The 11,945-nt window shown below is 49.0% G+C and overlaps 1 protein-coding gene across 3 annotated transcripts; it reads right to left on the reverse strand.

Annotated features, from left to right (window-relative positions):
* Positions 1–1,047: 1,047 nt before the first annotated feature.
* On the reverse strand, positions 1,048–11,649 carry LOC136640393 (zinc finger protein 252-like). Of its 3 annotated transcripts, XM_066615495.1 has the most exons (5): positions 11,426–11,649; positions 10,435–10,491; positions 8,549–8,571; positions 5,518–5,633; positions 1,048–3,408 (listed from the first exon to the last, which is right to left on the reverse strand). In XM_066615495.1, exons 1-5 carry the CDS (start codon positions 11,438–11,440, stop codon positions 1,661–1,663), a joined length of 1,959 nt encoding a protein of 652 aa, XP_066471592.1. In that variant the 5' UTR covers positions 11,441–11,649; the 3' UTR covers positions 1,048–1,660. The 3 variants fall into 3 exon arrangements, with proteins under 3 accessions (XP_066471592.1, XP_066471593.1, XP_066471595.1); XM_066615496.1 differs by lacking the exon at positions 5,518–5,633; XM_066615498.1 differs by lacking the exons at positions 5,518–5,633; positions 8,549–8,571; positions 11,426–11,649 and having other exon boundaries at positions 10,435–10,466.
* Between the last annotated feature and the right edge of the window lie 296 nt (positions 11,650–11,945).

The raw sequence follows: 11,945 nt of genomic DNA on the forward strand, positions 1-11,945 counted from the left end.
GCCAATGGGACGTGTGCTGCATCCTGCAGTTGGGTGCCACTCACGGAGGCCTCCTCAAAGGAAGGGAGTGTTTGTTCCCTTTCCTCAGAGCTGCATTGCCCTGATGTCAGTACTGACATAAGGGGTTAGGATTGCGCCCTTAGAGGAAAACATTTTGCACAGTAATCATGAGTAACTTATGATCATTCTTAATCACGATGTATCAGTAAGGAGGTGGATGGTCTGCTTTGTTTTCGGCAGGTAGAAAGTGGATCACGTGGTTTGCTGGAGGAAGGTGACAGTAGCAGCAGCCGCCCCCTCAGGTTGGAAGACACCCCAACTCCGCTGCCCTCACTCCCCTTGCAGTCCACCACTGATGCAACCAGCCTCATGGATGGGCTGTCACAATCATGCCCACCGGACCACCTTGGGTTGCCTGCTTTTGCATTTGCTTGCTCTGCAATATCTTTTCCCCTAGTGCTGCACCAAAGCAGGCAAGGGGGGAGGATTTATATTTACAACAATCCTGTGAGGCAGTCCAATGCAATTATTGACTAACTTTTCTACGCAGTTCTCAGACTTGTGCAGTTTCTGCATAACCCCATGCACCAGGTCACTTTCTGTCAGGGGAAGTTCTGGGTTCCCAGCAAAAATGGAACACCAGCTACAAAACACCCCTCAGGCTGCAGTAAATGTCAGCCTATTATAGTGTAGAAGCAACAGGAAAAATGCACAAATGCACCCTCTAAGGCTTTTACATTCCCTCTAAGGCTGCAATCCTAACCACACTTTCCTGAGAGTAAGCCCCATTGAACAAAATAGGACTTACTTCTGAGTCGACCGGGTTAGGATTGTGGCCTAAGTGAAACAGGAAGTCCCACAATTCCAAGTTTCCAGGCAGGACATGAGGTAAGGGTTTGGGGGGTTTTTTTAGTGGAGAAGCAGCAGAACTGATGTGGCATCAGGTGGCATTCCGGGTCATGCCACCCCTGGATGGATCAACCATTTTTAAAACATTGGCTCAGACACTGCTACAGTTTTGCACAAGCCTTGCTTGAAAAGCCCTCCTAGTTATGTAGCAACTGTTGTTTCTTGATTATTTAAATGTCTTTTTGCAAAAAGACTAAGACCACTCCCTGAGCTTTTTATTGGGTTGTTAAATGCTTTTCGATAACATTTATTTGGCATTTTGATACTTGAAGTTTTGTCGTATCTATTTTATTACTTATTTTCCAGATTTTTATACCACCCTTCTCCAAGGAGCTCAGCTCAGGGTGGTGTACCTAGTTTCTTCCCACCTTCCATCCTCACATCAATCTTGTGAGGTAGGTTGGGCTGAGAGATAATTACTGGCCCAAGGTCACCCAGGAAGTTTCATGTCTGAGCAGTGATTTGAACCTGGGTCTTGCAAACCCAAGTCCAGCTACAGAACCACTATACCATCCTGGCTCCTGACTTTACATCTGAAATAGATTTAAACTATATTCTCCCCCCCCCCCCATCTTTTCCAACATGTCAGGAAATTTCTTGTTACAAAAAGGGCACAGAACCAAATACACATGGATTCAGTAGTACACGTTAAAATGCAAGTCCGAAGTCAAAGATCTCGGGGGCCAGTCTAGTGAAGAGCTAGCAGCTTGACGGGGCTTGTGGCGAAGAGGTTTCTGCAACGTACAAGTCATCACTCCCACCCTACGTAGTTTATTTGGTAATTAATAGATTGGGAATCATGATGAACATGGTTGGCATTTGTTTTCACATTTATATGATCTACATGCTTGGCTTTATGATGCTCCACAAAGTTTGGCCTGGTATAGAAACTTTCCCCACAGTGTATACATTTATATGGTTTCTCTCCTGTATGGGTTTTCTGGTGGGCAATGAGATTTGAACTCAGGTTAAACCTTTTCCCGCATTCTGAGCACTGGTACGGTTTTTCTCCGGTGTGAGTTCTCTGATGTCTAATAAGGCCTGAGCTACAGGTGAAGCTTTTCCCACAGTCTGAACACTCATATGGCTTCTCTCCTGTGTGGATTCTCTGATGGACATTTAGCTGTGAGCTCACACTGAAGAATTTGCCACAGTGCAGGCACTGGTATGGCTTCTCCCCCGTATGAGTTCTCTGATGGGCAATAAGATTTGAGCTCAAAATGAAGTTTTTGCCACAGTCTGCGCAATTGTACGGTTTCTCGCCTGTGTGGATCCTCTGATGCCTAATGAGGCTCGAGCTGCAAGTGAAGCTCTTCCCACAGTCTGCGCAGTCGTATGGTTTTTCCCCTCCATGCGTTCTCCTGTGTGCATTGAGGCTGGACCTCAAGTAAACGCTTTTGGGACAGTCTGCACACTTAAAAGGTTTCTTGCCTGTGTGGATTTTCTCATGGGCACTAAGGCTCGATCTCACGCTGAAGCTTTTCCCGCAGTCTGAGCATTCATACGGCTTCTCGCCTGTGTGGGTCCTCTGATGCACACTAAGCTGAGAACTCACACTGAAGGTTTTGCCACAGTCTGTGCATTCATAGGGCTTTTCGCCTGTGTGGGTCCTCTGGTGCCTGACGAGGCTGGAGCTGCAGCTGAAGCTTTTTCCACAGTCTGGGCACTCGTATGGTTTATCCTCTGTGTGGATGCGCTGATGCCGAATAAGACTTGAGCTGCAGTTGAAACTTCTCCCACAGTCTGAGCACTGGTACGGCTTCTCTCCGGTATGGATTCTTTCATGTGCAATCAGATTTGAGCTCTGGCTGAAACTTTTCCCGCACACTGCGCACGTATAGGGTTTTTCTCCTCTGTGAGTTCTCACGTGTGCGATGAGGGCAGACTTCTGACTGAAGCTCTTCCCGCAGTCCGAGCACTTGTATGGCTTCTCTCCAGTGTGGATTCTCTCGTGGGCAACCAGGCTGGACTTCAAGCTGAAGCTCCTCCCGCACTTGGAACACTCATAGGGTTTCTCTTCCGTGTGGATTCTTTCGTGGGCGATCAGGCTCGAGGTCTGGCTGAAACTCCTCCCGCAGATCGAACACTCATAAGGCTTCTCCTCTGTGTGGATTCTCTCGTGGGCAATGAGAGTTGATTTCTTACCAAAGCACTTCCCACACCTCAGACATTTGTAGGGTTTCTCTCCTGTGTGGATCCTCTCATGCGCCATAAGGTTAGAGCTGTTACTGAAATGCTTTCCACATTTGCTGCACATCATCTGTCTCCTGTATCTGTTTCCACTGCAGTTTTTAGTGTCTGCCACATGAAGAGCTGGCTTACTGATCCCTTTTCCAGAAGGAAGTTCCTCTGGCTTTTTTGTTCTTTGCTTATTTTCTGAAGTCTGTTCCTGCTCAGGAATGCGGACAGCATCACTGGCTGCTTCTTCAGATTTGCAAGATAATTGTTCAGAATTTTCCATGTTGGAAGTCATTTCCTCTTCTGCCACTGAGCCTCGACCTGATGAAACAAGGACAGAATAAAAGTAAGAGAGTTTCATTTACACGGGGGGGGGGGGGGGGGAGGAGCCTCAGCTTCTTCTTGAGCACAGTATGGGTCACTTGGACACAGCAGCTGAACCAAGGGATAAGGTTGCCATTTAGCATCTCAGTTAGAGCAAAATGCGGCTACATTGGCTTTCCATTTCTCAATTTAATTCAGACTGATAGAAGAGGGTCAGATCCACCAAGATTCTGTTTTCTATGGCTAGGTAAGTCTCAGATTTCATCATGAGGCCTACATGATTGAATGCTCTTCCAAACAAACATACTCTCCCTTCATCAAGAAAACTAACATGTTAGGCACAAGTATTGGCAACCTTCAGTCTCGAAAGACTCTGGTATCGCGCTCTGAAAGGTGGTTCTGGCACAGCGTCTAGTGTGGCTGAAAAGGCCAATCCGGGAGTGACAATCCCTTCCACACCGGGAGCAAGTGCAGTCTGTCCCTGGTCTGTCTCCCTGGCTATGGGCCTTCCTTCTTTGCCTCAGACTGCTGGCCAAGTGTCTCTTCAAACTGGGAAAGGCCATGCTGCACAGCCTGCCTCCAAGCGGACCGCTCAGAGGCACATGTTAGGCACAAGAGGCTGCAACATTCTCTCTCAGGTGCTAGTTTTCTGTAAGCAGGGATTGATTTTTTTTTTTTAACAAGAAGCACTCATTACATTCCAGGTTGGCCTACATCATGCCCACAAAATATTTAACAAAGACATACCTTATATACCGTTAAAAAAATTAAACAGAGAGGCTAGGTGGGCTGCAAAAAACATGTGCTGGCTAACATTTCCGATTTGGATAGCTTGAGTAAGTTACACATTAACTTCCGCCATGTGTCACAGTAGCCCTTCTCTCTTGTAAAGAACCCCCAAAAGCAGAGTCTCCAGGAAACTGGAAGTGTCATTACAAGAGGCAAAGACCACAGAGAAGACCACAGAGGTCAGTGTGCCATGAGAAGAAAAATGCTAAAAATCATTGAGTTAACCATTACCTTTCCCCTCATAAGAACATCAGAAGAACCCTGCTGGATCAGGCCAAAGGCCCATCTAGCCCAGCTTCCTGTATCTCACAGTGGCCCACCAAATGCTTCATGGGGCACACAAGACAAAAGACACAACCTGCGTCCTGGTGCCCTCCCCTGCATCTGGCAATCAGAGGCAGCCAACCTCCTCTCTCTCCTCCAGTACAATTTGCCAGCTCCTTCCCAAGGGTGTTTTGGCAAGAGCAAAGGGGTCACTGAGGCTTTGCTACATGAGGCTGAAGTGCAAGGCATGGTCAACTCTCAGACTATATTCAGAATCTGATTAACCAATGGTTATCCATTTGAACCCTGGCTATCAATGGTAATGCATGTGGGGGAAACAGAAGCAGGAGCGAGTCAGGCAGTCCAATACAGTGAGACTCCTCAAACTCAAACTCTGGGAGCAAGAATACGTAACACTACTGTCAAATTTAAATCCGACCTGTTCACCCCTTTTCTTTGGATTGTCCCCCTCCCTTGGCCGCCCTGCGAATTATTTTGTCCAACTCACTAATCCCAGCAAAAGAAGGGCTTTCATGTTAGCAAGATTGAACATATTTCCATCTGCAGTACACCAAGGGAGATTTTCTAAAACCTCCTGTTCAAATAGATTATGTTTTTTTTGTTCTGCTGAACCAGATACCCTGGACCACATCCTTCTTCGGTGCCCCGCCCATCATAATCTCAGGTCCCACCTACTTGGCCCTTTTCTTTCTTCTCTTCCTGTTTCCCTTGTTGATCCTTTCCCAATTCTTCTTAGCAATTATTCCCCTCCCATCACCAACTTGGTGGTGGAATTTTTAGTGGTAGTCTCTATGGCAAAGGCCAGAAGCTAATACCTGGTAAAGTGTATCTATTTGCTATGTTATATTTATTATTGTGTCTGTGGACTTCCAATATGCCAATAAAGGTTTACCAAAGTAATACAGTGAGACTATTTAAAGAGAAGAGGCCCTACAGGCTAGGGATGGCCAAAGAGATGCAGGCACGCCACTGGAGAAACTCCCACTGGAAATGGGAAACAGCAGCCAGGGGTTGAAGGAACCTCCTCTTTACCTCTGCATCCTGGCAGGACATCCTGAAGGATAGACCTTTCTTCCAAGAGAGTGCTGGAGTTCTGTTCCAGCTCCGCCAAATCTGGTTCAGGTTTCAGAATAATGGTACCTTCCATGCTAGAAAAATATAATAAAGGTTTTTTTGTTTTGTTTTTTTAAAAAAAGGCCTGACTCCTGCTCAAGTCATTTCCCTTAACTCTCCCCTAGGTTCCTAAGGCACCATCTTCACCTTCTGTGGGCCAATCCTCTCCAACTTTCCAGCACTGATGCAACTGCAATGCAGCCCCAAGGTAAGGGAACAAACATTTCCTTATCTTGAGGAGGCTTTTATGAGTTTCCTCCCCACTGCAGGATCCTGTTGTCATGGTTGCATCAACACTGGCAAGTTGAACAGGATTGAGCCCTGCTGCCCTCACAGGATTCCCAGAAGAATCTGTTCCTTGTTCCCTCTGCATGTCCAAAGTTGCAACCATTCTCCCCATAGCTTTTTCCATCACCAATTCACTGCTGAATCCTGAGCTTTCTTTCAGGACAAGACCGTAGCTAAGTGGTAGAGCTCTGCATGCAAAAGGGCCCGATTTCAATCTCTAGCATCTCCAGGTATGGCTGGGAAAAGCTCCTGTCCAAAATCTGGAGAGCACCTGCCAGTCAGTGCATACAGCGAGATGAATCAATGCTGTGATTCAGCATCAGGTACCTCACAGTGTCCTCCTGCCCCATCTTGCATCATTGAAATATCCCCCTAGATGTGGCTTGTTTGTTTCATGTTGCCATACACTGAAAGCAAAGCCCCCCTCTTTCAAGCCCAACCTTCCCTGCCACCACAAATGCCTGCCACCACAACAAATAATATCCCATCTCCACCTCATGCATGCAATTTGCATGCAATGCAAAAAATCAAAACTTCACATATAGGCTGATGGGTTCTAAGCTGTCTGTGACAGATCAGGAGAGAGATCTTGGGGGGGGTGGTGGACAGGTCGATGAAAGTGTCAACCCAATGTGCGGCGGCAGTGAAGAAGACCAATTCTATGCTTGGGATCATTAGGAAAGGTATTGAGAACAAAACGGCTAATATTATAATGCCATTGTACAAATCGACGGTAAGGCCACACCTGGAGTATTGTGTCCAGTTCTGGTCGCCACATCTCCAAAAGGACATAGTGGAAATGGAAAAGGTGCAAAAGAGAGCAACTAAGATGATTACTGGGCTGGGGCACCTTCCTTATGAGGAAAGGCTACGGCGTTTGGGCCTCTTCAGCCTAGAAAAGAGGTGCCTGAGGGGGGACATGATTGAGACATACAAAATTATGCATGGGAAGGATAAAGTGGATAGAGAGATGCCCTTTACACTCTCACATAACACCAGAACCAGGGGACATCCACTAAAATTGAGCGTTGGGAGGGTTAGGACAGACAAAAGAAAATATTTCTTTATTCAGTGTGTGGTCGGTCTGTGGAACTCCTTGCTGCAGGATGTGGTGATGGCATCTGGCCTGGACGCCTTTAAAAGGGGATTGGACAAGTTTCTGGAGGAAAAATCCATTATGGGTTACAAGCCATGATGTGTATATGCAACCTCCTGATTTTAGAAATGGACTGTCAGAATGCGAAGGCAAGGGAAGGCACCAGGATGCAGGTCTCTTGTTAACTGGTGTGCTCCCTGGGGCATTTGGTGGGCCGCTGTGAGATACGGGAAGCTGGACTAGATGGGCCTATGGCCTGATCCAGTGGGGCTGTTCTTATGTTCTTAAGTTTCTTTTAATGCCGAAAACTGCACGTATTCTGCAGAGCATCTTGCAATTCTCCCAACACTCAATTTTAGTGGATGTCCCCTGGTTCTGGTGTTATGAGAGAGTGTAAAGAGCATCTCTCTATCCACTTTATCCTTCCCCTGCATAATTTTGTATGTCTCAATAATGTCCCCCCTCAGGCGCCTCTTTTCTAGGCTGAAAATCATCTTAGTCGCTCTCTTTTGCACCTTTTCCATCTCCACTATATCCTTTTTGAGATGTGACGACCACAACTGGATGCAATACTCCAGGGGTGGCCTTAACATCAATTTGTACAATGGCATTATAATATTAGCCGTAATGGGTATGTGCAACTCCTGATTTTAGAAATGGGCTACGTCAGAATGCCAGATGCAGGGGAGGGCACCAGGATGCAGGTCTCTTGTTATCTGGTGTGCTCCCTGGGGCATTTGGTGGGCCACTGTGAGATACAGGAAGCTGGACTAGATGGGCCGATGGCCTGATCCAGCGGGGCTCTTCTTATGTTCTTACTGGCTGCTTTCAAAAAATTGGAGCTTTTCCTGGATTGTTTATTTGTTGCTGGGTTGTTTTTAATCTTACTGCCATTTCCATCCTGTTTGTCATTCACTGGTTTGTTTAGCTTTATGTTCACTTTAGCTGTAAGCCACCTTGAACGGTTTTTGGAGAAATGGGATATATATGTATTTAACTAAGGGTGGAATCCTAAGTGCACCCTGGGCTGGCGCAAGTCCCTTTCGCCAGTCCAGGAGGGTCACAAACGTGCCATAAAGCACGTTTGCACTTCTTCGTGTGTTGGCTGGGCTGGTGCAGGGATGCTTGCCGGCCCACAGAGGCTGCATCCAGACTCCGCACCAATATGGAAAGGTAAGGCTGCGTCAGCCGAGTTCAGCCAACACAGGGGCGTGGGGAGGGCGGGGAGAAGTTCCAGGGGGTGGGCGGGTGGGCAGTAGGAGGCAGGGCTGGGACCCAGCAGTTATGCCGGATCCCGACCCCATTCCCCACGCAGCACAGAGCAGCTCCAAGCCACTCCATTCTCCTCAGACTTGCATCACCTCCTGTGGTGGCGCAGGTCCGAGGAGACCCATTGGGGCTGTGGTGGCCTACTCGGAGATAAGGGGAAGAATTTTCCCTTGCCTCTGGCTGAGCCACAGTTGACCCCAACATTGCGCTGAATACAGCGCAGGCCTCCAGGCCTGCCTGTTCCAGCACAAGATAGGATTGCGCTGTAAAGCTAATAAGAAGGTAGCCAAAACTCACCTGCTTTGCAGGCCTCCAACAGCCTGAAAGGAACAAGAAAAGTGGTTAACTGGGAAGGAAGTTAGAAGACTGTTCTGGCGCATCTTGCTCAGAGAGAAACTATCCTATGTTCAAGTTGAGATATTCTACAGATATTATTCTTGCATAATGCAAGCACAGATATCTTTACTGTATATACTGTATATACTTATATACAGATATACTTAGACCTCTCAGTATTCATTTTGTTAAAAGGGGTATTTGTAATCCTTATGTTTATAATGGTTGGTGAAATCTCTGAAATGACATACCAGTAGGCCAAAACTTCAAAATGGTAGCCATTACTCACATGCAAAAGGCTCCTTGGTGCTACCATGACTTTGAAGTCTCTCCTGAACCTCAAAACCAGACCCTTGCCTGAACCTTTCTGTTTGGAAAGAGGAGGGAGACTAGATTCAGTTTCTCCCCCTCCCCACCCTTTCTGTCCCTGCCATTCTCTTTTGTCTAGACCAGGGGTGCCCAAACCCTGACCCGGGGGCCACTTGCGGCCCTCGAGGGCTCCCAATCTGGCCCACAGGGAGCCCCCAGTCTCCAATGAGCCTCTGGCCCTCCAAAGACTTGCTGGAGCCCATGCTAGCCCAATGTAACTGCTCTCAGCATGAGAGTGACTGTTCCGACTTCTCACCTGAGCTGTAGGACGAGGGCTCCCTCCACTGCCTGCTGTTCCACATCTGTGATGCAGCAGCGGCAGCAAAGAAAAGGCTGGCCTTGCTTGGTGCAAGGCCTTTTATAGGCCTTGAGCTGTTGCAAGACCTTCATTCAGTCATATAAGTTCCAACTCTAATATATTCATTTGTGTAAATTTATTCAAATTTGAAATGTAAATTAATTCTCTTTTTCCCCAACACAGTGTCAGAAAGATGATGTAGCCCTCCTGCCAAAATGTTTTGACACCCCTGGTCTGACCAGCAATTTTCAACTGGTGTGCTGTGGCACAACGGTGTGTTGCAAAAATCTCCTCAAGAGCACTGTGGAGCACAACAGTTGAAAATCACTGAAAAACTCTCTGGGTTATGTGGTTCTGTTTGGGGGGCAACTGTCTGTAGTGACAAATTGTCTGTCCCTAGCTCTGCTGGCAGAGGGAGAGGGTCAGACAATTTGTGACTACAGGCAGATGCCCTAGAAAAAGAGCCGCAGAACTTGGAAGAGTCTCCTGGAAGCCGCCGGAAGTGACATTGCAAGAGGTGAAGACCATAGAGGAGGCCACAGAGGTTAGTGTGCCTCTATGAAGAAAAATATTGAAAATTGCTGGTCTAGACTTCTCCATCCCATCTCACTGGGTAAGCCCAAGCTTGAATGTCATGAGGAGGGGAGGAAAAATTCCTCCTCCACACCATGCATAACTTTATTTGTCTCTCTCATGTCCCTTCATTTGCTTTTTCTACCCTAAAGGAGCCCCAACACTTTTGCTTATGTTCATTTTCGATTTTGATGCCTATCACAGGACTAAATCCAGCCTAAATAGGACAGTGATCCACCAGCGTGGGTGGCTGAGACAGGCACTTCAGTAACAGCTTCATGCCAGGTGGTTGCTTCATGTGCCTCTGTGGTAGTCCTGGCCCTGGTTACACTTAAATACATCCATCCTAAGCGAACAGGGCCAAAAACACTAAAAGCATTTTGGGTCCCATGCAGTGATCCCTGTAAGCTTTCCCTCTGAACATTCAGCAATGATGTCACCACATCATTGCTGAACTTCCGGGTCGCTGAGCTCTGCAGCTGAGCACCTTAGAGGGAGCAATGGACACATGCAAAGGCCAGCCCAGCCCCCACAAAAGCCTGCTCCTTGGGAAGCCTCCCTGATCATATCCCTTACAAACCCAAATGGAAGGCTCCCAAACACTTACTTGCAGGTTCTCATCCCTTGCTTGTGTCCTTGCACAGCACAGGTGCTCTTGAACTTCCTGAACAAAGGAGAAAAGTGAGGTGTTGATTGTGGAATTTTAAATTCACGTCAAGCCTTATTTATTTTCAGTTCAGGCTGGTGGGTCAGCATCTCATTTGAAAACCAAGTGCTGTGGTGAACACAGAATTTAAAAGAACCACTGAAAAACAGGCCAATTGCAACGTCATGTGAGTCATCAGCAGGAAAATCAACCCTCAGACAGGCAGCCTGCAGCACTCAAGAGGGCAAATCACCAACATATTTATCAGTCAACAAATAACTCTCAGCACGAGGATGATTGTGTAGGTGTAGCTGAGGTCAGGAGGCTGAGCTCTGAATCAGAAAACCCCAGCTCTTGTTTCTGCCACCAAGTCCCACCTGTAATTTGAAGACAACTCTGGCCTACCCAGCAAGGTTGTTGTAACCTTGTCAATACCTGTGCGGCACTGAGAGCATGGGGAAGAGCTGCATCAATGCCGGTGCTGTTTTCTGCTAGGTGCAGAATTCCTCCCTTCCTGGTGGGAGGACTAAGAACATCAAAAGAGTCGGTGGCGTAGCTAGAGGGGTTGCAAAGCGCTAAGATATGCAGGGAGCCTCACTGCAGCGTTCGAGCAGCACCTCCTCTTCAGAGGCACTGAAGACTCTGAAGACTCAGTCACTGAAAGCAGGGGGGTGAAAGGAGGATAGAGCACAGGGGCAGTCAAGGCGAAGGCCTCCCTTTGGCTGCCCTGCCCGGAGCGGCTCCGAAGGGGAGGCTCCCTGCCAGGCCGAGCGCTGTGCCCCCCTCCGGCTACGCCACTGCTTCCCAGGAGTTCTCCGTCAACCACCTGCCGAGACAACGGGCTCCCGCGCCCATCGCGCGCCGGGTGCCTGAGCAGGGACGAGGAATTCCCGCGGAGTGCGGGGGGTCGGGGCTGTCTCCCCCCCGGCAGGTCTCCGCCCCGAAGCCTCACCTGCGCCCCATCCATCCTCTCCCGGCCGGGCTGCTCGGGAGGGAGGGGCTCAGCGGGGTCCGGGGCGTGTGCGCGGGCAGCGGGAGGGGAGGTGCCCGGCGCCCCCCCAACGACCCCGGAGCGCCCCCTTCCGCCTCGCACGGCAGCCGGGCGAGGCGGGGGGCGCTCGCAAGGGGAGCGCGCCGGTCCTGGCAGCTGCCTCCCGGCCGGCCGGCGACTCTTTCCTCCGCCAGCCGAGGCGCGGCTGCAGCGCCAGCCCCGGATGCGCACTTGGCAGCCGGGAGAAGCTCGGCCCCTTCCTCTCCCGCCTCGCCACCTCCAGGGCCCTCTGCTGGCCAACCAGCCTCGCGTCCGCTGCCGGAGGCCTCTGCGCACGTGCAGAGTGCGCCTCTGGACGCGCGCACAAGACATGACCTGCGTCCTGGTTCCCTCCCCTGCACCTGGCAATCAGAGGCAGCCTGCCTCTAAAACCAAGAGCTTGCACAGACCTACTATGGCTTGTAATCCGTAATGAACTTCT

This window comes from Tiliqua scincoides, chromosome 2, assembly GCF_035046505.1.
Source record: "Tiliqua scincoides isolate rTilSci1 chromosome 2, rTilSci1.hap2, whole genome shotgun sequence".
NCBI classification, from domain to species: Eukaryota; Metazoa; Chordata; class Lepidosauria; order Squamata; family Scincidae; genus Tiliqua; species Tiliqua scincoides.

Bases quoted from the DNA above. Each gene is read 5' to 3' on its own strand.
- LOC136640393 (XM_066615495.1), bottom strand. The intron at 8,572-10,434 runs GTAAGTGTTTGG...TGTTCCTTTCAG, and splicing joins CAAGGGATGAGAACCTGCAA to GCTGTTGGAGGCCTGCAAAG. The intron at 5,634-8,548 runs GTGAGTTTTGGC...ATATTTTTCTAG, and splicing joins GTTGGAGGCCTGCAAAGCAG to CATGGAAGGTACCATTATTC.